This window comes from Lytechinus pictus, chromosome 1 (genome assembly GCF_037042905.1).
Source record: "Lytechinus pictus isolate F3 Inbred chromosome 1, Lp3.0, whole genome shotgun sequence".
In the NCBI taxonomy this organism is placed as follows: domain Eukaryota; kingdom Metazoa; phylum Echinodermata; class Echinoidea; order Temnopleuroida; family Toxopneustidae; genus Lytechinus; species Lytechinus pictus.
This window is the reverse complement of record NC_087245.1, coordinates 21981359-22006672: the sequence shown is the minus strand read 5'-3', so window position 1 is coordinate 22006672 and position 25314 is coordinate 21981359. Positions and strand designations below refer to the sequence as shown.

Below are 25314 nucleotides of genomic sequence, written 5' to 3'. Positions count from 1 at the left end.
GGCAAATATGCCACTCTACTACACTAGCATCACTGTAAGGAATTTGAAATGTGCCATGTTTAATAAACAAGTGGAATGCCTCTGGCCGTCTCACCTGCATCACGCGATTCAATATAGCAGCAGTGCTGATTTTGAAAACTACTATAACTCGCACAAGATGTTCAGTGATACTTGGTTACTCTTATTTCCACGTTTTAAGAACTAGACCAATACACTTATAGAGATATGATGGCAATTCAACAAATACCTCCAACGTGGCCAAAGTTCTTTGACCTTACATGACCTTTGACCTTGATCATGTGACCTGAAACTCGCACAGGATGTTCAGTGATACTTGATTACTATTATGTCCAAGTTTTATGAACTAGACCAACACACTTTCAAATTTATGGCTGTAATTCAACAAATACCCCAATTTGGCCAAAGTTCATTGACCTTAAATGACCTTTGACCTTGATCATGTGACCTGAAACTTGCACAGGATGTTCAGTAATACTTGATTACTATTATGTCCAAGTTTCATGAATCAGATCCATAAACTTTCAAAGTTATGATGGTAATTCAACAGATACCCCCAATTCGGCCAAAGTTCATTGACCCTAAATGACCTTTGACCTTGGTCATGTGACGTGAAACTCATGCAGGATGTTCAGTGATACTTGATTAACCTTATGTATAAGTTTCATGAACTAGGTCCATATATTTTCTAAGTTATGATGACATTTCAAAAACTTAACCTTAGGTTAAGATTTTGATGTTGATTCCCCCAACATGGTCTAAGTTCATTGACCCTAAATGACCTTTGACCTTGGTCATGTGACATGAAACTCAGGCAGGATGTTCAGTAATACTTGATTAACCTTATGGCCAAGTTTCATGAACTAGGTCCATATACTTTCTAAGTTATGCTGTCATTTCAAAAACTTAACCTCAGGTTAAGATTTGGTGTTGACGCCGCCGCCGCCGCCGCCGTCGCCGCCGCCGCCGCCGCCGCCGCCGCCGCCGCCGTCGGAAAAGCGGCGCCTATAGTCTCACTCTGCTATGCAGGTGAGACAAAAAAACCCCACACCAACATTATGTATTTCAATTTACAGAGTGACCGAAATTGTCATTAACTGTATACCCCTAACTATTTTGAAAATCTGAAATTTGAGACACACTTTCATAATCATCTATATACATTGACCTCTAAGTAGGTACATTAGATCATATTCATTGATATTGTCTTTTTCAGGGACTTACCTTATTTAATTGACTTGGTAGTTCTTCATCATAATAATTGCCAGTTATCACAGTAACAGATACATTCTTTGGAAAAGGCTTTACTGTGTATGCAGTTCTAAAGACAAAGACAGTGTGAAAGTAGAGGATAAAAATCTGTTGGAAATTATCTAATAATGGTTTTCTGCAATAATCATACACCCAGAATTTGTTAAGGTTACCAAACCTATCAACATGATTGAAACAAATACTACATGGTAAATAGGCTGAGAAACTGATGATGCTACACACATGTAATGAATTTGATAACATACCTGTTGCAAACATTTATGGAAAACAAAACAGAATTACAAACTGGATTTTCTTCATTACAAGAGAATAAATGCCTGAAAAGAATATACTGATCAACATTTTATTTGTTCACAACTTCTAATAAAATTTGGAGATCCCAGTTATCACCCCCCAAAATGTAAAAAATACCTGATTCAAATTACAAATTGAAGAAAGCATATGTCAGCAGACAAGTATAATGAAATTGCAACAAAAGTTTTTATTGGCAAATAAAAAACTTACGGTGAATTTTTTATTTTATTTGTATAGATCAATAATACAACCATTAGAAAATGAGATAGGGAAAAAGAGAAAACAAATCATACACCTGTAGTACAGTTCAATTTGTTTAAGAACCGCTGTGGGTATATTCCCATATCTTTTATGGAGTATATATTTTGCATCAGTGGCCCATAACAATAAGCTTGGCAATGATCATAGAACATTTATCTACGATGATTCCATTGACTACAATGTACAATCAATCGTGAAAATCAAGCGTACGATAAACGCTAAACTTACGGGACCCAGTACTCACTTTATTTGAGATAAACTTTGGTTGGCCCAAAAATATTCTTCCACGGCTCCTCTGATATGCCTTGGCAAGCACATTAAATATTTCTGCGACAAAAAATTGAGGAAGAAATGTTAAGGAGAATTTAATTTACAAGACTACATTGATCAAACGACCCACGCTGCTGCAGAACTAAATGACTTCTCAGTGGCATTGACCTATAACAACTCTCATTCAGGTTTCAGATGGTTATAATCACTGCAAAATTTTTTGTTGTTCAGTCAGTATTTAGAGTAGAATAAATCCCTACAGAGGACCAACATCGTGAGTAATAAGAAACACAGAGTCTCTTTGACAAACCATTTGCACGAGTCCTAGATACAACTCTCATGAACAGTTTAGATATTTGTTTTCAAAATAGAGCATTAGTCTTGATAGAAAAATAGTCTTGCATTGTGATAACCCCCGAGTCCCAAACCAAGTGAATGTGCTAGTACCTGAAAGCAATAATTGAATGGTTACGAATAAAATGGTTCACCATTAACATGCCAAAACTTGATGTTGTGGTATGCACCTGTAAAGCTGTTTGTGGAAATTAACGCGTTTTAGGGGTCTGCGATTTGTTTACATCCTTTGGTTGTATACTAGAAGATGATCAAAAACATGAATAAGAGTCATATTTCATCAACACGCTCAATTAAAAAAAAATGAACAAGCGCTTGCACAACTTATCAGAGAAGGAGCTGAGTAAAGAAGAACTAAGGGCCAGGGTTGGGCTCAATACAATGTAATTGATCAATTACGCAATTAATTACATTTTTTTGAGTAATTGTAATTGAAGTTTTGAAAGGGAAAGTAATTGTAATTGGAAAAAAATGTAATTGACTTCAACTACTGTCAATTACTTGTCATTACATTCAATTACTTTACAATAAACTTAATGAATTTATGATTTAATTTAAAGACCTTTTTCGTGTGTCAAATGCTTCAGCATCAAAGAGAGTAACAGGCAGAATCCGTGCTTTTTAACCTAAACCTTCATCTAGTCGGTATCTCTGTAACTTGGAATTATGCTGAAATAGGTGGTACTATGTACAGAATATTTAATTTATGACTTTTCTAGAAAGTAATTGAAATTGTAATTGACAAAAGTAATTGGTAATGAAGGGCAATATTGCTGAGATCAGCTTCAAAACATTGCAAACATTTACTGATTAGTCATTTCACACATATATCTTTTGCCATTTAAAACTCTATGGCCCGTATTCTGAACTCGGGTTTAAATTAAACCCTGGTTTAAAGTTGTGGTTTAACTATGGAGAGCCAATTGGGGCACAAATCCCGAAGAGTGCACATGTATCCAATTTATTAACTCATATGACACCCAGATTGTCTGGGAATGATAACTGAAGTATTTTGAAGTATTTTTCTTCATTATGAAAGCAAAAGGAAATTAAATACTAAACATAAGAAATATACAATATAAACAAATTTTTTGAACTTTTGGCTCCCCATAATTTTACCACAGAGTTAGACCGTGGTCTAAGTTAAACCCGACTTCAGAATACGGGCCAATGTATTGACGAGACAGACCGTCATTGACACTCCTAACTTATTCAAGTACATGTATCAGCAAGCATGTGCTTGTGAATACAAAGTGGTTGAACAGCATAATCTACATCACTGTCATAGTTAAGACAGTATTGAATATTAACTTACTTGTCTAGCATTGACTTCTTCTGATATAACCTCTCCTTTGATTGGCTGCTCTACCAGGCCAAGCATCAATCCTAGCCTGGTTAGACCAATAGCAGCTGAGAGCTGCAAAGACTGAAGAGTGGGCACCAGATGACCATACCTTCATTTAAATACGCAAAATAAATTCATAAGCCTTTGAATTTAAAATTATATTGTCATAGAGTGTTACACCCATTCAAGATATGATTTGGAGGGTCCATGGACATTGGGCAAATATATCATTAGTACAGCATTAAAAATCAATAGAAATAAGATAAATTCATTATAGCTTATGTATTAATTCATGATATGATTATAATCCCCTCTTAAGTTTTGGTGAATCACCCAAGAGTGTCTCATTATTTGGTTTATTTTGACATGAATTTATGAATGCGTATGACCTACAATTGCATGAAGCGAAAAAGTCTTCTTTCGGAAAATGTATTTTGCAGTTTTACATGAAAAAATATTTTTAATGGATCACACCCAAATCTTTCAAAAAAAATTCAAGTTTTTCTTATTTGGTAAACACTTTCTCTAGAATGAAATAGGCCTAGGCTGCACATTACAGAATATAATCTTTGGCTTTAATTGCACCTTTCTGATATATACACAACAAAAAAAGTAAGTCCCCCCTAAATCAAATTGCTGTAACTTTTGAACGGAATTATTTTGAGATATGACATTCCGTAGGTGGTTTTCTACACTCATTAAGCAACTCCTGGGGAAAAATAAGATTGATCGGTTGAGTCATGCATGAGTAATTAAAGATTGAATTAAAAATGACAATTTTTGAAAGTCACAAGAGTCGTTTTTCAGATTGTGCAAATACAAAATAGGGCAAATGTTGTCTTTAGGTGAATTTTATGGTGTTATGCTGTTTTACTATCCATCATTTAGCCACTCCACACACAATTTTGATATAATATGTTCATGGTTGAGTGAGCAAAGTGTATTGCAGGGGCCGTGGAAGCGGGGGGGGGGGGGGGGGGGCTGGGCGGGGAGCTTCAGCCCCCTCCCTTTTACTTTTTTTTTTCAAAAGCATGTACAAAAATGTAAAAATGACAATACGATTGTGATTTTTTGCATGGTCAGCCCCCCCCCCACTTTGAAAACCCTTCCCCGGCCCCTGTATTGTGACGTATCATCATAGGGGTTTATGGTAGTATCCTCTACAACTTGTTAGATCATGTTAAAATTTGAAAATGTTGGTGGCTCCCCCGATTATAGGCCCCTCCCCCATTTAAAAATTATGGACCCACCACTGATTTGTCCATAAATTAAACTGATCATGAAAAATTGTTAGGAAAATAATACATTTACTGTATGCAGTATAAAGAGTATTCATTCCTAAGTTTTCGAATGTGCTCGCTCAACCATGAAAATGTTTAAAGTTCGGAAAGTGTGTGGTGATAGAAATGATGGATGATAAAAACAATAGTAATTAAAGTCTTATTTGAAACCGTATTGGCCCCCAATATTCACTTTATTACCCTTTAAAATGAGTCTGTGACATTGAAAATACCAATTTTCCCACTTTGATGCGTGCTCACTCATCCATAAATAATTAAATCGATTTCATTTTTGCACAGAATTCTGCCCATAGGTTGATAAACATTACTGCCAAATGACATTGCTAAAGACAGCCGTGAAAAAAAGTTCCACCATATTGAATAAGGGGTTACTTATTCTTAAACATGTGCACCCATAATGTACACAAGTCTATGAGAGACGAAGTCAAAATTTTAACAAATATGAAATGAGAGTTTGTTTCATGGACGGTTTTTGTTACTTCTGCCAATAGTTATTTCATGAAACTTCGTACATGGCTTCAGAGTAACACTATCCAAAAGGCGCGCACATCAAAATAACCATTCGATACGACACAGAGTGGGGCCAAGGCCTTGAACTTTCTTCTCATTTGCATAATTTTCTAATATTGTGTGCTCACTGATGCATTAAACATCGGGATTTTCATAAAAATCAAATCAAATGAACTATGCAAGTAGGTTTGTGACAGATATCCATAGTAACAAATTGCATTTTTTCCAATAACGTAAAAAAGAGCTAATCGCATTTCACATGTTCATTCAAGCATGGATATGTAATTAAACGCCTTTGAATCATTGAAGCAAGTTAATTGGTCATGAACATAACGAAAAAGTTGAGAAAATATCATTTTCAGTTCCCAAAATGAACCAATACTTGCCTATGATATTTGAAAATCATATTTTTTTTTTCAATAAATGTTCATTGAACCGTGAAACGATGAATATTGTTGAAGAAACTCTTCCAAAACTAACTGTCATCATATTCTATCATTTTTATTGATATAAATGTGTAAAAAAATCCAATTATAGCAAATTTGTACTTGTGTTTATTCAACCGTGAAATTTAGCCCAAAAAGTTGTATCGTCTTTTAGAAAGTACCTCTTACAAGCCTTCTGACTAGTTTTTATGATGAGAATGTGGAATTAGTTCCAATAAAATGGAATCAAAGTCATGATATTTGGCTTGTGACTTTTGAAGTGACATTTTTGCCTTCTGACGGTGCTCACTGAAGCATGAAGTGAAATACGTCCATAACGTTTACTCAGAGGGTAGCTTATAAAATTACCTACACGCTAATGTAAAAATATATTAAAAACTCGCATTGGTTCAGAAATTATTGATGTTTGTTGAAGGGGGGACTTACTTTTTTTGTTGTGTATATAATCACTAATTAATGTTGGTTCCAAAAGCCATTTTTACAGAAAGAAGTTCTTCACTCAATATCCAAACACTTATATATACAATTCAAATTTTCACAAAGAATCAAGGGAAAAGCAATTATTTTATGGATACCCCTCATTTGCAAGATTGAATGTTGGATATTACTCCAATATAATTCACATTACTGAACCTTTTCTAAAGCTTTAGACAGACTTTGAACTATTTATATTTCAAATAGGGAAACTGAAAGTAAAATGCTTCTTTGAATAAACATGAATAAAAACATTACTTATGACAGAGAATCTATTTTTTTAAATTAAACTAGAAACAGAGTAAACCTGATGAAATATTACTGGTTGGCATGTATGCAACTATGTGTTTAAGCTGAATACTTTACACAATTTAATACCAAACCTTGCCAAGTTGCTACCATACAATCTGTACTCTAAAAATATCTTATTTGGAACATTGAACTCACCAGAATTGCTCTAAGACTGCATCATCAATTTCAAAGATGCCCTCAACAAGAGGATCTATAAGAACTACATCACTTACTTCTCTGGAGGGTAAAGAAAGTAATAAAAGCAAGAAAACTTTATATTGGCTAGTCCTATCCTACTGTTATCATTGAAACTGTACATTTTCATCATGTGTAAAAAGTGAGTAAAGACTAAGGCCCGTATTCTGAAGTCAGGTTTAACTTAAACTCAGGTTTAAAGTTGTGGTTTAAGTATGGATAGCAAATTGTTACATAAATCACTAACAATAGAGGTATCATATTTCAGCTCATTTGGCTCTCAAATCATTCATAATTGTGTAGGAAGTATAAATAGATGATTGTCTTCACCATCGATGACTCAGAAAAGAGCACAGTAAACATAAGAAAAATATAACTCAATAAAAATTTTGACACTTTTGGCTTCCCATACTTAAACCACAACTTTAAACCTGAGTTTAAGTTAAACCTGACTTCAGAATACGGGCCTAAGTGTTGTCCATAGACAGGCATACAACATTGGATGTACATAAATAACACTACATTATGATTTTAAAAAATGGTGGTGTGTCTGGATATATTGATGGACTGTAGAGGGGGCGCTTCATGAAAGTTGTCAGCACTGACTAAATTGTCGGTGCTGACAATTTCAGTGAAATCCTTGGTTTTGATTGGCTGTGAGCACTTGCCTCTGACTGTTACTATGGTAACTGTCGGAGAAAGCCAACTTGTCAGTGCTGACAACTTTCATGAAACGCTCCCAGAGGGTTTTTGGCCCAAGACCCAGTGGTACCATGGTTCCTTAGAAAGGTATTAAAACTGAATGGAATTCTTTGAATTCGGTCAGCACTAGAAAATTCAACCTAATACATATTTCACCCTGTTACAGAACAGCATTTAAATCAATTTGGGTGTTGACAGCTGTTGGTGTTTGACTCCGTTTTGAACTATACACAGCACCAACTTGGAATAAGGTTGGTGCTGGGACTGACATCACTAGGTGTTGGTTCTAATTGGCATGAGTTTTGTACACCCTCTCTAGGTGTTGGAGTCAGGTCAGGCAACCTTACTAATACTGTTAACACAAAGACCAAACCCACATGATTTGTTGGAGCTAGGTTATGCAGTCTTATTAATACTGTCACTAACACCGACATCAACACCAAACCCACATGATGTGTTGGGCTAGATTAGGCATGTAACTCAAAACACCAACACCAGCACTGAACTTCAATTTTCCCAATGAATATTGAATGTGATGATCAACACTAACTCTTTATTATATGGTATGAATTTAGATCTACTATTTGCATCGATCATGCTGTTGATTGTATGTCCTCATACAACAGGACATGAGTTGATATTCAGTCAAGTTGAAGTGCATTGAGCACCTTGCCTGGTTGACACTTGACCCCCCCAAAAAAAAAATGAATATCCCATTATTATCCATTTAAATTATGCCAGTAAAACACCCATTTGTCACAGCATGTAGAAATGATCTTACTTTTCAAACATCTGTGCATAAAACATGGCATTTGTGGCTCCTAATTCTGACCCCACAATAATAAATGGCGGCTTGGTGTATGTATAGTTGATGTGAAGCAAGGAGTGTAGGTCATCCACCATCCTGTATAAGAAAATATTGAAGGTGTTTATAGGATACATGTATACTTGATGTATTTACATAATACCAACAACAATCGTAACCGAAATAAATTATTACATCATCATTACACGCATGTACCATGTGATAAGTACTTGTCAAGATCGATTAAAGTTGATTAAAAATGTCCAAACACCATACATTCTCCCTGTAATGTATTTGTATTCTGTAACTGATTGTTGATGCATCTGCCTCATCCCGTCCCCATTAACCATATTGATATTTGTTGAATGCAAGTGTACTCAGTTCCTCCTCTGCTTCCACTCCTTCTTCCTTCCTCTTCTCCTCCTTCTTCTTCTTCTCTACCATCTTCTTCTCCTCCTCCTTTTTTCCTTCTTTTTCTCCTCCTCCTTGTTCTTCTTCTCTCCCTTCTCCTTCTTTTCCTCCTCCTTCTTCTTCTCTACCTTCTTCCTCTCCTTTTTTCTCCTCCTTTATCTTCTTTCTTCTTCTCTCCCTTCTTCTTCTCCTTCTTTTCTTCCTTCTTCTCTACCATCTTTTTCTTCTCCTCCTCCTTTTTCTTTCCTTCTTCTTCTCCCCTTCTCCTTCTTCTTACATCCTCCTGACATCCCCCCTCATTGTTTTACCTCTCTGTTGTACTTTCTTGTCCTTTGGTAATCCTGCTTGCCATTTTGCTTGATATGGGACCAGGAGTATCATCATTTTCTGGAAACTGAAAAGCAATACTTCAATCAACACACTGTCGTTTTTTTACAAGGAATATATCTTCAACCAAAATATCTCTTGGAAAAATGGAGTCATCACTAACATTTTTCAGATAATCAATTGAAATTTATAATACAATTAACAAGGAGTCAGTTTTGGGCACCTGAAAGGGGCGCGTAAATTGGATGAATATGAAAATAATGAAACTTGTCGAGGTAAACACAATATATAGCGGATTCCTTTCTGGATTAATGTTGCTGAAAAGGGTCAAATTGAATCAAATGAAAACAGTTACTTTTAACCCTACATACACTTCAATTCTAAATCACCTCAGTTGAAAATCCTGGGCCATTTTCATATCACATTACTACCACAGAATACACATGATGGCACATCCCAACCTGACATCAGGAAGGAGTTCCCTTTAAAATTGATTAATTGATTGATACGTAACCAACCTGATACGGGTATGGAGAGCTAAATCCCAATGCAGTTCTATCATATGAACAAACCTGAAAATCAATCAAATAAAACAAGAGAATAGATGAATTACGAATAGGATTAAGGGTAGGATGAACAGATACATTGATGAAGCACTGGTATTTTAACAAGATCTGAGGTTCAAATCATAAGTAGACCAGCAGCTAATGTCCTTTGGTAGGGCATGGACATCAATAATAAATCATAAGATAGTAGTAACATAGTCTGACTCTGGAAGTATTCATGTGATATTTTATCATAAACTATGATTCAATTACTCAGATCTTAACCACTGTTCTTGTGGATTTTTTTCAAGGACATGCATACCTCCTAGTAGACAGTAACACAGACTGCTGTTATTCCCCTTTCAGGTATTCACATAATTTAAACGACATTTACTTACTCGTGTAAACTTTGCTATTCTTGGCTGGACCAGACACCAAACATCTGATGACATACCAGTAGGGGCATCTAGAATCACTATGAAACAAAATTGAGACTAATATAATTATAAGCATAGTGCCAGCACTTGATGAGTTTCTATTTGCAATATCATCAATCAACACCTTAGATTAGCAGAATTCATGGAATGTGTTATGAGGAAAATCAGAAAGAACTGTCACCTCCTTGGCATTTGATCAAAATTGGTACATCAGTGTAGGGTCATGCAGGAGGTTCATTTGCAAATGACTGTATATAAGTAATCATATGTTTATTATCATTGCGTAAATGTAGAATGTATTGTTATATGTTTACAATTTTATATAATTTGATGTTCTAGTGGTTCTGACTCTCGCCTTTCGAACAGAGGGTAGTGGGTTCGTATCCTATCCATGGCATGTTTTCATTCAGTACAAAAATTTTCCACACTGAGCTACACTCCCGACCCAGGTGAGGCGAATGGGTACCCGGCAGGATTAATTCCTTGAATGCACGAGTGCTAAAAGGCAGCTCGAGCTAGAGCCGGGGTAACAATAATAATAACAATGCACATCCGAATAGATTGTTTCTAGATAAATGGTGCCATACAAATGCCTACTATTATTATTATTTTATTTGGTTTTTGCACGGCATATATTTAAACAAGACAAATTTCCATTTATGGACGAATAAATACTTACAATTATCAATTTCAATTGTAAGTTTGCAACTGATAGGTCAATTTTAGACCACAGATACATTTATGTTTCAAGATCTGACCAGTTCCTAGCTGCAGTGTAAATCCTTGTGCTAATTCAATAGCATTAGTCTTATTCATTATTACACAGACTTGATTAATAAGGTTTTTTTCACTAAAAGCAATATTTAACAAATATGTTTACTTTGCCCCACATGCTACATCCACTTATTTTTCAAGCAGTCCACTTTCCAATGTTGTGAACACAGCTTCTGTCCAAAAAAAAATTAACCAAGTTACAGAACACGTAACTAAAAGACCCTATTACCGATGTGTTGGCTCAGTTGGTAGAGCGTCCGTCTCACAACCGGGAGGTCGAGGTTCAAACCCCGGCTGCATCAGACCAAAATACGTTAAAATATTGGAGTTGCTGCTACCCTGTTTGCCGTTCAACGATTAAAGGGATAGAGCCTCATCGATCTGGCACTGCACAGCGGCTGCCGTGCCCACGATCAATTGAGCAAAGCAAATTTTGAGAGTATTTCATTTCATGTCTATTTCGAACAATAAAATATGGATTTTTTCATCTATTACATTTATGCTCAATTACTGTAGAGTGTTTAGGGACTTCTGATAAAGTAAGTGTAAGAGTTATATAAGCAACTTTAATTATTATAAAACAGTAAGTGGGTGACCTAATGCCTTACAATTTTAAAAGAAATAAAATTTCACCGGTTTGTAATAATAATAATAATAATAACCGTATATTTACCCAGGTTAGCCACTTCAATTCTGAAAACTGTTCTCCCAGGCCCTGCTAATATTATCATTACCCCACCTTTAGCTTGGCTACCTAGGCGCTCAAGCATTCAAGGAATTTCTTCCTACCGGGTACTTAAGTGCAGCACAGTGTGGGTAAATTTCTTGCTGAAGAAAAACACGCCATGGCTAGGAATTGAACCAACGTCCCTCACAATGAAAGACAAGAGTTACAACCACTAGACCACGACACATAACACATAAAAAATATAAAATATCAAGAAAAACAAAACAACTTTTTTTAAAATACTAAATAGGTTCATTATTGCGGAATGAAATAATCGCTAGAGGGTATTCATTTGTCTCGCAATCTACTATGGTCAACAAGGAAACTTTTTTTTATTAGGCCATTGCGACAGATAGGTATACCCTGATTGTAAAACAACCCTTATAGCTCACTAAACAATTCTCTTACCTGTGGGTTCTCCTTCCCCTGAACATGTGATGAACATTTTGTGATCTTCTAAGCCTACAGATAATAATTCACCTAGAACCAAAAGAAAGATCAAAGAAAGGTTAGAATAGAGCCCTTGTAAGTTAATATCAATTTTTCAAATTATGAAATCATTGTTCACAGCCAACCACATGCAATAACATTGTAATGCGCAAATCAATGTCAAGAGGTTTTATGACATGCTGTCCCATCCTTCCTTACATTTTAATACCCAATAAGTGTTTCATGTTGTTCTTGTTTATTTGATATGACTAATTGAATTTCAGACAAAACATATGAACGACTTAAAGGTCAAGTCCACAACAGAAAAATTTTGATTTGAATATCTATAGAGAAAAATCAAACTAGCATAACGCTGAAAATTTCATCAAAATCGAATGTAAATGTAAAATAAGAAAGTTATGAAATTTTAGAGTTTCACAAAACAGTGATATGCACAACTCAGTGACATGCAAATAGGCCAGTCGATGATGTCCCTCACTATTTCTTTTGTTGTTTATTGTTTGAATTAAAAAATATCTAATTATTTCACAGATTTGACAATAAGGACCAACTTGACTGAACCATGTAGTATTAAACAATGCTAATTTCACATGTTCAGGGAGGAATTAATTGTTGTTTCACATGACAATGAGAAAATTTGAATATTCCATAAAATAAAATACAAAAGAAATAGTGAGTGGATAACATCATCAGTCTCCTCATTTGCATACCAACCAGGATGTGCATATAACTGTTTTGTGAAATTAAGCAAAATTTAAAAATGTCATAACTTTCTTATTTTATATCCGATTTTGATGAAATTTCAGTGTTATGCTTGTTGGATTTTCCTCTTTTTATTCAAATCGTCGCCTTCCTGCACAAATGCCGTTAGCGCGTCGCTTTCCCGTGAAAGGGGAGTTAGCGGACTGCGTGTCGTCTTCCTGCACAAAAGTCGTTAGCGCGTACTGTTCACTGCACCATAACGTCCCTTCCGCGGGAAGGCGACGTGTTGTGCGCAATTACAGCCTTTGTGCAGGAAGGCGACGAGCAGTGCGCGCTAACGGCCTTTGTGCGGGAAGGCGACGAAATGTCCATTAGGTAGCATATAATAATAGTTGTCAGTGAAAATCACTGTCAAGACAATTCATGAAATGTCCGTCATCAATTTCTCACCTTTTGGTCTCAGGTATTCTGCTTCCTTGTATAGAGATGCATGGTTAAGAATCGCTGGTAGGACTAGTAAGAACACGACCCACTTCAATGAATGTAGACAGCGACAGAAACAATCTCTCAGAAGAGACCGTCTTTCACCAGATGGTTCATTCTGAGGTCTACTACCTCTTGAATCAATTTCCTGTTAATGGGATGAACAGGTAGTCATTATGTTCAGTTTATGCTGCAGTCACATTTCCCCTCCGGCAGCCATACAGCGAGTCGAAAACAGTTGTTTTATTAATTTTCATTCAAACCACCTATATGTAGCTGGTACATATAATGTTAAAACGGCTGTTTTCGACTCGTCATACGGCTGCCATAGGGGGAATGTGACTGCGCCATTAATATAATGTGATTTCTACATCTTACTGCCATAAACTGCTCATGGTAGAGTGGTTAAAGGCTATGAAATAGACTTACATCGGTCTACTTTACTTTACTCCAACTAAGGCAACAAGTTGAAGGACTAAGCTTAGCCTATTCATTGATCAAAGTAGAGATGTCCATTGCTGCGCTCCTTCAGACAAAATTACAGATGCATTAGATCGACTTGTATTGGCAGGGTCAGGAAGAGGGGTGGCAGGGGTATCGTGGACAGCAAAAAAATCCATGAAAACACAGGTCATATCACAGCAGTCAGCGCATCATGATTCATTTTTTAATTTTATAAAAAAACTTACTTTTAGAGTCTAACGTTACTTAAAACTCAGTGTGGAATGGCTCTTTAAAATATTGCAATACTAACTGACAACACTGTTTAAAAAAAAAAAAAATAAATATGTAGGCCTATGACATATCATAACCCCGGGGGGGGCACTCAGTATATAATGCATAGTGGGTATGTGCCGCGGAGGGGACCCCCATTTTTACACTCAAATATCCGTTCCAAGGCATAGCATTTTTGTCTTTTTGAGAAAAAGAACAAAGAAAGCCGCTCCAAGGCATAGCATTTCCTTCTTATCGAGAAAAAAGAAGAAAGAAATCCGTTTCAAAGCTTCGCATATTTTTCGTTACGCCGTTCCGGTCGCATTGATCTGCTACAAGGAGCTGCAATTTTGGTGAAAAGCGGCCGTAGAGCGCTTTTCGACCATCGCCTAAGCGCGAGCGCACCCGGTGGAGGCCGCGCTAGCTGCGTCATGCACGATTGCCCGTTCCATAGGGATGCATACGCACTCACAGAGATACGGAGATCCGTTCCGAGGACCCCCGTTTTCACAAACATTTGTAGTTCCGAAGCCCGTTCCGAGGACCCTCCTTTTTACAATAAGCCCGCTCCAAGGCCCCCGTTTTTTGCCTCGCCCGCGGCACACCCCTACCACTTTTTTGGTCGAGTGCCCCCCCCGGGATCATAACCTTGTTCATGAAAGGAGTGGCCTATACTACAGTGCATTTCAGAAAAAAAGTAATCCAAATCTAGAGGGCTGATATTCAAATCATATTTAATTTTGTGAAATTATTCTGTATGGATGTGACAGAGTAACCCATCAGCTTTCCATTTATACCCTATTTGTGCCACGCATGACAGAATTAATTGATGTTGAAGACAACAGGTGCAGATATCACTTTTTCCAAGTTTTTGAAAACTTGATGAAAGGGTAGATGCTGATGTAAGTACTTTACGATACTCTGAGCTGGCAAAAATCTTTTGATTGGACCTTTTTTCTTCCAAAGGAGTGTAAATGGGCGAATGTAGGCCTACTTGCAAATGATTAATGAGGAGATTGTACCACATTAGAACAACATTTTGAGAGACAGGTTCGAGGAGTGTACCTGCATCTTTGGTGGATTCAGGACAGCACTCCTGTCCATCCTTCCAACGTTGTTCGAGATAGACTTACTCACTTAGAGAACTCTTTGGATCGACATCAAGTTGTTGCCCTCAACCATGACGTACAATGGCCACCAAGATCCCCTGACCTCATCATGCCCTGTGATTATTTTGTTTGGGGGCACTTGAAAAACAAAGTGTTTGCAACTCCTCCCCAAGATCTTGATGATTTGCAGGGCCAAATTCGACAAGAGGTGGATGCTCTTTGTGCAATGATCCGGCAATGGTAAGACAAACTGTCCAAGATATCCTTAAATCCAACTCCAAGCCACGGTGCCAGTTTTGTGTGCAAAGCCCAAAAAAGCGGAGGATTGTTGAAGGTGCAGGTGAATTAAGACATCAACCTTTCAATAATCATTTCACAGTAATGTAAGCCTGGCTTGATACTTCATTCCAAAAATTACTTTGAAAAACAATTTATTATATCAATCGCACATTTTACTCACATTACCAAAACTTGGAAAAAGAGGTACCTGCACCTGTTGTCTTTAGACTTTGTTTAACATCAATTCCTAATTCGGTCATGCGTGGCGCAAATGGTACAAATACTAGGCCTAGGTCTACTCTAGGGTATCAATGGAAAGCTGATGAGTTTCAAAATGTTACAAAATGCCCATTTGAAGAACAATTTATAGATAGATATAGCCGTCTGTGTACCTACTACAAGGAGAAATTAAAAATGTTAAAAAACTCCTCGAAACAGACAGCTGCCAGCTGTCTAGATCTACTGACAATGATTGACAATGACTTTATTTCTTTGGCGGCCCCTCCTGGGGACATAGAAGAAATATAACAATTGATATAAATGGCAATAATACTATTACTAGGCATAAGCCATAAGAAAAATACAAATGTAGGCCTAACACAGAGAGAGAGAGAGAGTATGATTATCAAAACATGACATGATTACGCATATGTCGGACTGTATTTACCGATACCGGCCAAGAAAATGACTGGTGTCGGGTACTCCACAGACCACAATACTTACTGTTTCCATGGTATCATTTCCAGCCCAAAAACCAGTCGTTTGCTTCGATTTTGCCATATTCTTGCCATCATCTTTTAATTTGTCCTTATCCTTTTCTTTTCGCTTACGTGGTCCTTGATTCGGCATGACGTTGGTTGGCCAGGTGCCGTGCCAGAGATGCGATACGCGATGAGCCGAGGTTGGTTAGTTAGTCTCCATTGTAAATCGAAACAGCGTTTAAAAATAATTATAAAAATATTATTATTCTTTGTGCTTTTTTTATTATGGATCATTGATATAGAGAGAGCAGAAGTAAAACCAGCAAAAGCTATTCTTTAGTTCATACATTTGATGAATTATATAAAAAAGAAAATAAAATAAAAACAACTATGCATGCTGGAAAAATAATCTGAAGCACCTGACCCTAAGGCCAATTTAGGGGATTTTCCCTGGGCGTTGTGGCGTGCGCCTGTAATCCAAGCTGTGGGGAAGTTGATGCAGAGGTTCGAGCCTTGGTCACGTCTTTCGGATGGTGACGTTAAATGTCGGTCCCAGACGTAAATAATCATATCTGATTGATACACGTCTGACAAAAAACTCAAATACACACACACACACCCCATAGAGATAAGGTCACTAGGGCTATTATCTAAAATGTGAATGTCCTATACATTTAGCTATTAAAATGTACCAAATGTGCCGTAACACCGGTAAGGGAGTAGATTTGCAATAACCCACTGATGTCTCGTTCCCAAATGAAAACTTTTACTTTTCAAATTAAAAAACGTTCTCGCTCGATCCGCGATTGATCATGCTTGATGTTCCAGCTCTCTCAAGAACATTTTTTAGAATCAATTCATGCAAGCAATGCTTCTACGAGAAAGCCAACGACACGTGAAATATTGCCGTGCACACACCCTGAACATATTCGGGGGGGGGGGGGGGGCAAACATATCGAACTGCCACCCCGATAATTTAGTCTACTTGAAAATCTAATATGCAATTAATGCAAAAATATGTTTTAAAATACATTGGAAAGCACTATAAAAACGTTAATCTTGGCATAAAAATACTGTTGATAGTATTTTCAGACAAGTTCAACGGTTTAATTGAAAACATTCAATTAACCTAGTCATTGTGCGCCGAAATTTTTAGTTATTTTATTGTACTTTCGCCCCTCATCCTGTTGGGTAAGAGCAACAGAAATGCTGGTGTAAAATAGAATCTAAACACCGTCTTAATCCGATGTCTAATTTAGTCAAAAGCACTCTAAATATTTCAATAGTTTGTCTGTTGAGAAATTTGTCATGCACGGCTCAGTAGCTACAATGTTCAGTGACCTAAACTATTAAAAAAAACATTTATTTATTCATACAACACGATGTCCCAGTGTGTGCCACAGTGTTTCACTGTGTAGAACACAATGTGAAATCCCCTTCACACTGTTAAATTTAATCATTTCAACAGTGGGAATCACATATTCACATAAGACTATGTGAAAAGTCAGGCTGTCGAGGTGTCCACAGTGCGAAAATATCTTCACGCTGTTGAATTTAAGCATTTAAGCATTATTCACAGTGTGAGTAATATTTTCACATGGTCCACTAAGTGAACACTGTGATCACACTGTGTGACACTGTGTTCTTTTCAGTTCTTTCCAGCAGGCTGGCGCTGTTTTAGGCCGGGGGGGGGGGGGGAGGAGGCTTTGGTGACTGAAGCTCCCCCCGTCATTTTTTACCACAAAGAAAAAACATGGATATATTATGTAGGCCATATATGCGTGTATATATTTAATGCATTATTCCATTCATGTCGTCAAGAGCTCCAAAATCTAAGTTTTTATTATTCAAATTCGATTTTTTTTTTCACTCGGTCACAAATGCTCCCTTACAAAATAAAATCTGAAAGTGCGATAACAGGAAGTCAATGATCGCCTGCAATATAGTAGACTGCCTTGCAACTGTTTTTTTTTCAAATTGACCTCCCTATATACTTCACCTATTAGGATATGTTTTTTTTTTTTTTTAGAAAATGGCTCTGTCGCTATATAGTCCCTAATTGAGGCTACTTTTTTTTAAAACATATAGTTTAGAATTTTTTTTTAGAAAATGGCTCTGTCGCTATATAGTCCCTGATTGAGGCTACTTTTTTTTAAACATATAGCTTAGAATCAGGAGTGTCGATTTATTTTTCGGATGGCGAGAGGGGGTAAAGATAGTGACCAAAATTTTCGCGCCAAATTATGATGCAGAACTTTGCACTTAAAGCGCACCGAAATTTTTTCTATTTTATAAGCATGTTTAATAGTATTTTAATAATAATAATAATAATAATAATGATAACGTTTTATTTACCCAGGGTAGCCACTTCAGTTGGAAAACTAATCTACCAGCGGGCCCTGAATAACATACTAATGTTATGTCAAGTTTGATGGTTTTATAGCACCTTCAGATGTTTTTCAAACACATTTTTGTAATGGATTCATACATTTTTCATTTTGTCAATTGGGCAGGGCAAGTCCTGCCACATCCCCAATATTTCCATGGCGATCGCCCCCTGCCCCCCTCCCCATGATAGAAGCAGCATGGAAAATGATTTGACTCTATACTCTGCAATACTCTAGTGTAGAATTTTGTGTTATGCAGCTAGGGCATTGATCAATAGGTCGTATTCTTTTGCAGCCTATATGCATGTTGAGTATCTCATTCAGAAATTTAACGATTTTGCAGATGTTATTTGGAAGTTCATAAAGTGCTACAAATGCAAAGATTTTCTCCCTGTCGCCACATTCCCTCGTATCGTGGCATTGTCATGAAAACCCCATCTCCTGCCATGTTTTATTATACATTCAAGTTCTAAGTCTCTTGAGAATATCGCTCTTAAAAAGAAATGCATTGTGAGAGTAACAACACAAACCCATTTCCTATTGTTTGTATCTCTGGTTCGACCTCATCTGGAATATGGGCACATTTTATGGCATGTGAGATTCAAAATGGATGCAGAAAAAGTAGAGAAGGTGCAAAGGAGAGCTACTCGCATGATTCCTGGTCTCCAGAGCTTAACGTATGAGCAACGCCTAGAGAGACTAGACCTTCACTCGCTGTTTTATAGAATACGAAGAGGAGAAATGATTACTGTTTACAAACTGTTAAATGGAAAGTTTGGGATATCGAGTGACACATTCTTCACACCAGCGATCCATTCAGCAACTAGAGGTCACAAGTTCAAGCTTTTCACAGGACGATCTCGGCTGGAACCTAGGAGTATTTTTTTCAGTCAAAGAGTAATTTCTGACTGGAACAAACTGCCTACAGAAGTAGTGGAAGCTAAATCAGTGGAAATGTTTAAACATCTGTTGGATAAATTTTGGTGGGGGGAAAGATTCAAAACCTCCATTTCTCAACGCACGTAAAGTCTCACAAGTTTAAACTATCTAGATAATCGTCAATTACCAGAAGTAAAGACCGGAAAACCTACAGGAGAAGTCCTTCATTTCCGTACCTGATGTGATGTGATGATAACCAGTCTTATACCCCCTTATCTTTAAATGCTCTCATCTACACATCCACGAGGCCCTAATGCATGTTATAGATGAATAATTCTGAAGCATTTTGATTTTTTTTCACTCGGTCGCTTCGCTCCCTCGCATATACTTTTAATAGGGTGGAGGGGGGGGGGGGGGGATAGCTACTTGGGCAGTATAAGGCTACCCACAATAATTCATTTTCATTGTATTGAATAAATCAACGTCGAAAATTTCTCAAGCTCCCACAGAAGCACCCCCCCCCAAAAAAAAAAAAAAACAAGAAAAAAAAAAATTCGGCTAGAAACACACCTGCCAGCAAGGATAACCTATTGTTATCTGGTTTAGAGCTGCAATTTCAGGGTCGGGTTTATCTAATGAGTAGGCCTATTCCATTCCGCCCTGGGAGAAATATAATGATTATGTATATTATTGGGAATCCCCGCCATATACAGTGCGTCTCAGAAAAAAATAGACAAGATAGGTTCGCAATACGACAACCGTGCATATTTAAGGATTGGCTCATTCGCATATCTTTTCTATGCTTTGTTAAGTTTGACTTTCTGAAATGAGAGTGGATTCAGATTAACACGTGAGATTCTGCGCAAATCGTTTCTGATAGGCCTCAATATTTATTGTTTGTAGGCTGCCATATGTGAATGATTTGCTAAGCTGTTGGTCTCAAATTAAATATGACATTCCACTCTTACCATAAGTATCGAATTCACTAAATATTTGATAATTGTGAAATCTATCTCTGAAAACGGTTTTCATTTTTTGTGGGACGCACTGTATTGCCGCCAAATATGACGATAGGGGAACTCCCGCCAGACATTGCAGCCACAGTACTGAGTGACGATCCCATCTGTCGAAATTTCCTCTCCAGCTCCGACGTTGGAATTCCCCAGGCCAGGACGAAGATCATATAGAATGCTCAGTACTGCAGTACTATAGCGGTCATCATTTAACTTTTGCTGCCTCTTTCTATAAACAAACATAGTTTGTAACCTGTACCTGATCGAACAAACTTCTCTATTAATTTAGTTTCCACGACTACAATGATCATGCATTTATTTCTCCGCTTAGCTTACATTCTCCACTCCCTTGTCTCACAAAGGACTTTGCTTACGGCATTCATAGGTAAGTCATTACCAGCTTACCTAGTAATACTGTACTGGCTTTTATATCAATGAAATCATTTGCTTTTTATTGGTTGAAATAATAATAAATTGAAATTGAAGGAGTATCCTGTACGAAGGCAAAGTTTTATAATTTCACTCTACGGGATAATATGTAGTTTTCACTACGGGGTATAACTCCGGGGTAACTCTACAGCACAACGATTCTTTTGAAAATGCAATTAAAATAACAATCGAGAGCTGAGAGGCTTTTGTAGAAAGTAAGTTGTTGGACTGGGACAGCAGATCATCCGAAGATTTGCACCGGACGAACAATTGCAAATATGTCGTTGTCCAGAGTCAAGATGCTGCCACGATCGTTCCACTACCTTCCGACAAGAGCCTCTCAGTGAAAGGTACATGTATGTGTCGCAAGGGCGGGAATCTCTCCCCAAAGGTAGAGGGGACAAGGGGCTGGAAAATTTGATAAGCACCCCGAAAAGTAAGGTCATCTCAGATTAATTCAACGATCCGTCATAAACCTAAGTCGAACGCGAAATTATAGTTTCAAAATCGCCTGAGCTAGAGTTTTGATAGATTGCCGACATTGATAATTTTGCATCTCTTATGGAAACAACCGTAAACACCACTGCGCAACATTAAGGGGATGCAACAGGCTGAAAATATTATATCTAAATAAATAGAGTAAAATTCATAGAGCAAAATGCTGAAAATTTCATCAAAATCTGATAACAAATATCGAAGTTATCGAATTTTAAAATTTAGCAATATATTGTGAAAACAGTTACGTCGTCATGAATATCATTAGGTGTACCCTAGCTGATGATGTCACATCCTTACTTTCCATTCCTTATGTTATTACATGAAATCATAATTGTTTCATCTTTTTTCATACAATTTTGTGAATGATATGTCTCCCTTGTAATGAACTAAGTTGCAGCAATAAATATATAATGCACCCAATCAGTTGTTATTCCAATATATATGGTTCTTGAAGGAAAAAAAATTAATAAACATATTTCATATAATAAAATTCAAAAGAACAAGTGGGGATATGACATCATCAGTCTGCTCATCGAATATGCATGAAGACGTGCCGAGAACTGTTTCATGCAAATCTTTAAAATGCCATAACTTTGTCATTCCTTGTCCGCTTTTGATCAAATTTAATTTGATTTGATTTGATTTGATTTCTGCATTCACTTCAGAGATATACAATATAATTATACAGAGGTAATACCTAATGCACTTTTCCTGCACGTTCTCCCTATTTCCCTTTCCTTTTTCTCCCTCTTCCTTCTTTTCCTTCGCTTTCTCTCTTATTTCTCATTCCTATATTCCCTCTCCCTTTCCCTCTTTTTTAAAATAAAAGTTTCAAGGGGTGGGGGGGGGGGGGGGGCACGGGCCGAATGTGCCACCCCCTTGGATCAGCCACTGTGTATGTGCTCAATAGAATTATGGACTTATTACTTTGACCATGCATGGTAAAGTCAAACAAGTGCACACACCAAAGAAAACACATTGACGTTGCCTGAATTCACTTATATAGTTTCAGATGTTGATATCATTCTAACTTTCATAGAGAAAAAACGCTTTCTTTTTCGTTTCTGATATTACTTTAGCAAATAATCACCTTTTGGTGCCAGTGAATGAGACACACTTCCTTTGCGATACAAATGTATATACATGTATGTAAGCAATATTCCCTCAGCTCTTCTTCGGTAAGATGGCAACATCTATATCGCCTCGGAAATGATAGTTTCCCCATCATAGTCTTTCACCAACGATAATTATGATATAGAGAATTAGAAGCCAATAAAATTCACTTTGGGGGGGGGGGAGGGGGGGGGGGTGTCACGAATTTGATTGGCCGGCTCGAGATTTATTTTTAGTGAGGATGTTGGTTACAGCTGTCATCGGAAGTTAGCTGTTGATTCCCAGATCGTCTATTGTTCAGATGAAGAATATAATATTGACTAATTTCACGCTCGTTTAATCTGGTCAAACATTAATTTGTACGGGCCTACATAATTATCCCTGTGATCAATAGTATACATACAGATCATAAATGGAGAAAGATATACTTACACCACAACCGACATTATCAGTTAGAAAATATAATTTTGTAGTTATCAATGAATTTTCTTTATCAAATTTCCAATTTCTCGCAATTATGCAGACATTATGTTTATGATTTTACAGAATTACTTTGACCTGAAATTGAAAGCAATAGCGGAGAAATGGCGAGAGTGAGTGGGAGGAGAGAGAGAGAGAGAGAGGGGGGGGGGAGTTAAAGAGATAAAGAAAGAGGGGTAAGAAGGGGGAAAGAACCGGGGCAGCTTAGAGAGAAATGTATTAAAAAAGTATATTTGATCTTTAGTCCTTACAACGAATATAATTATTCCTCTGAATTTAATGCAGGACTTCTTTTAGCGACTAATCCATATGTGACCCAGCTATGGTCGTATCTAGGGAGCTCTGATGATTCCATGATCTCCAGATCGATACAGGAGAAAGGTCACAATCTGCAGTACCAGTCAGCAATGGAACGACTTGGAAGACATAAGGTAACTTTTGCCACGGTCATCTAGACCCCTGTTACATCATTCTAGAAAATCGGTGGCCCCGGGCCGGCCCGCGAAATTATTTTTCCCACAGTAGTTCCGGTCCTCAATATGAATATTCATGACTTGCGGCTGCGTCTTCGAAATAAGAGTACGCGCGTGGCCGCTCGCGTTGCATGTCATGAATGAATCAGCACCCTCAAATTACCGGTACCCGTCTAATGTTGGTAGTTATTTGATCGGAAAACCCTACACTCACCCATTGCATATGACAGGGGTTCTCAAATGTGCCGGAAAGGACTCCAATGATAATAAAATCTGAAATGGCCAGAGTGAACTAAAAACCAGTTGCGAAATGGGCCCCCAAAATTGAGGGGACCAGATGTGGCAGACGTAAAAGTAAAAATTTTGACCTTTTGAATACATAACATAATTTGGGATAGACTTTGACATATTGTTCAATGGCATAATTCACTCCCCCCCTTTGAAATCATTTCATGTCTTTTTTTCTTGGACGTGTAATTTTAAGGGGCTATGGCCCCAAGCGCCCCCCACCCCCCATTTACGCAAGTGTTGGAGACCTCCAAAAATAAACAAGTTGCGCGGAGTGGACATCATGAGCACGGATTCCCTTGAGGCCGGGATCCAGGGCCCGCTTGAAGTTCTTGGTTCTAGATGCCCCTCGTGCAATCTGGCCCTTATTTTAGAATCATTTTATCCAACAAATATACATATGAAACACAGGCAATATAAGACAAAATTGTCAAAATGCTGGGAGAGTCAGTAATAATAATCAGAGAAAATTGTATTTTTAAAGGATGTTTTGATCATAATTATACCTATATGTTAGTTTTGAAAGCAAAATATTTGGAACTAAGGACACAAATAATGTAATGTAGTTTAAATAACTTGCATTGACTTAGCCAATGTGCTCCGGTATGAGTTCTTGAAAATGTTCACTGTAAAACTGCACTTTTGCATGTATGCAGACCCAGCTGTCAGGATAGTATCTATGCGATTAATCTTTCTAACGAACTAAACATACAAAAACTTAATTGAAACTTCACTGAACTATGTTCAAAAGTAAAACTTCAGATAATTTGACTGTCATTACTTTTATCATGGTTGCATGGGCACAATATCATACTGTGACAAAAAAGTGATTTGAAAAGACAAATAACAGCTGAGCCTCGCGGGCCTGATTGAGAAGTTCCATTGACCGGATCCCTGGCATATGGTATACACCCAATGCACAAGTCCTTCTATTTTCACCTTATCTTAAAGGGATTTATAGCTTAATACATAGAGTCGAATTCACTGAACAAAATGCCGAAAATTTCATCAAAATCGGATAACAAATAATAAAGCTACTGCAGTTTAAAATTTAGCGATATTTTGTGAAAACAGTCGTCATGAATATTCATTAGGTGGGCTGATGATGTCAAATCTCCACTTACCGGTTTCTCATGTTATTACATAAAATCATAATTTTTTCATTATTTCATACTTGTGTGAATAATACTTCTCCCTTATAATGAAATAAGTTGCAGCAATTAATATATAATGCTCTAAATCAGTTGTCAATCCAATTTTTCTAGTTCTTGGAGGAAATAATTTGAATAAACCTAATTTCATATAATAAAATACAAAAGAACAAGTGGGGATGTGACATCATCAGCCCACCTAATGAATATTCATGACGACTGTTATCACAAAATATTGCTAAAATTTAAAATTCAATAACTTTGTTATTTGTTATCCGATTTTGATGAAATTTTCGGCATTTTGCTCAGTAAATTCTACTCTATTTATTAAGCTATAAATACTTTCAGCCCGGACCATCCCTTTAAGAGAAGGTGAAAAGAGGAGGACTGAACTATGGTGTATCCC

The 25314-nt window shown here is 37.1% G+C and overlaps 1 protein-coding gene across 1 annotated transcript; it reads right to left on the bottom strand.

Moving 5' to 3' along the window:
- Nucleotides 1–1192: 1192 nt before the first annotated feature.
- LOC129267881 (uncharacterized) lies at nucleotides 1193–16396 on the bottom strand. The gene is made up of 11 exons (XM_054905528.2): nucleotides 16220–16396; nucleotides 13362–13542; nucleotides 12168–12239; nucleotides 10220–10296; nucleotides 9795–9848; nucleotides 9258–9343; nucleotides 8515–8637; nucleotides 6993–7073; nucleotides 3785–3923; nucleotides 2090–2172; nucleotides 1193–1339 (listed from the first exon to the last, which is right to left on the bottom strand). Exons 1-11 carry the CDS (start codon nucleotides 16343–16345, stop codon nucleotides 1231–1233), a joined length of 1131 nt encoding a protein of 376 aa, XP_054761503.2. The 5' UTR covers nucleotides 16346–16396; the 3' UTR covers nucleotides 1193–1230.
- Between the last annotated feature and the right edge of the window lie 8918 nt (nucleotides 16397–25314).

Excerpts from the sequence above, each read along its gene's own strand:
- LOC129267881 (XM_054905528.2), bottom strand. The coding sequence starts at position 16,345 with ATGCCGAATCAAGGACCACGTAAGCGAAAAGAAAAGGATAAGGACAAA. Across the intron at positions 9,344-9,794 it reads GCTCTCCATACCCGTATCAG|TTTCCAGAAAATGATGATAC; the intron begins GTTGGTTACGTA and ends ATTGCTTTTCAG. Across the intron at positions 1,340-2,089 it reads CAAAGTTTATCTCAAATAAA|AACTGCATACACAGTAAAGC; the intron begins GTGAGTACTGGG and ends CTTTGTCTTTAG.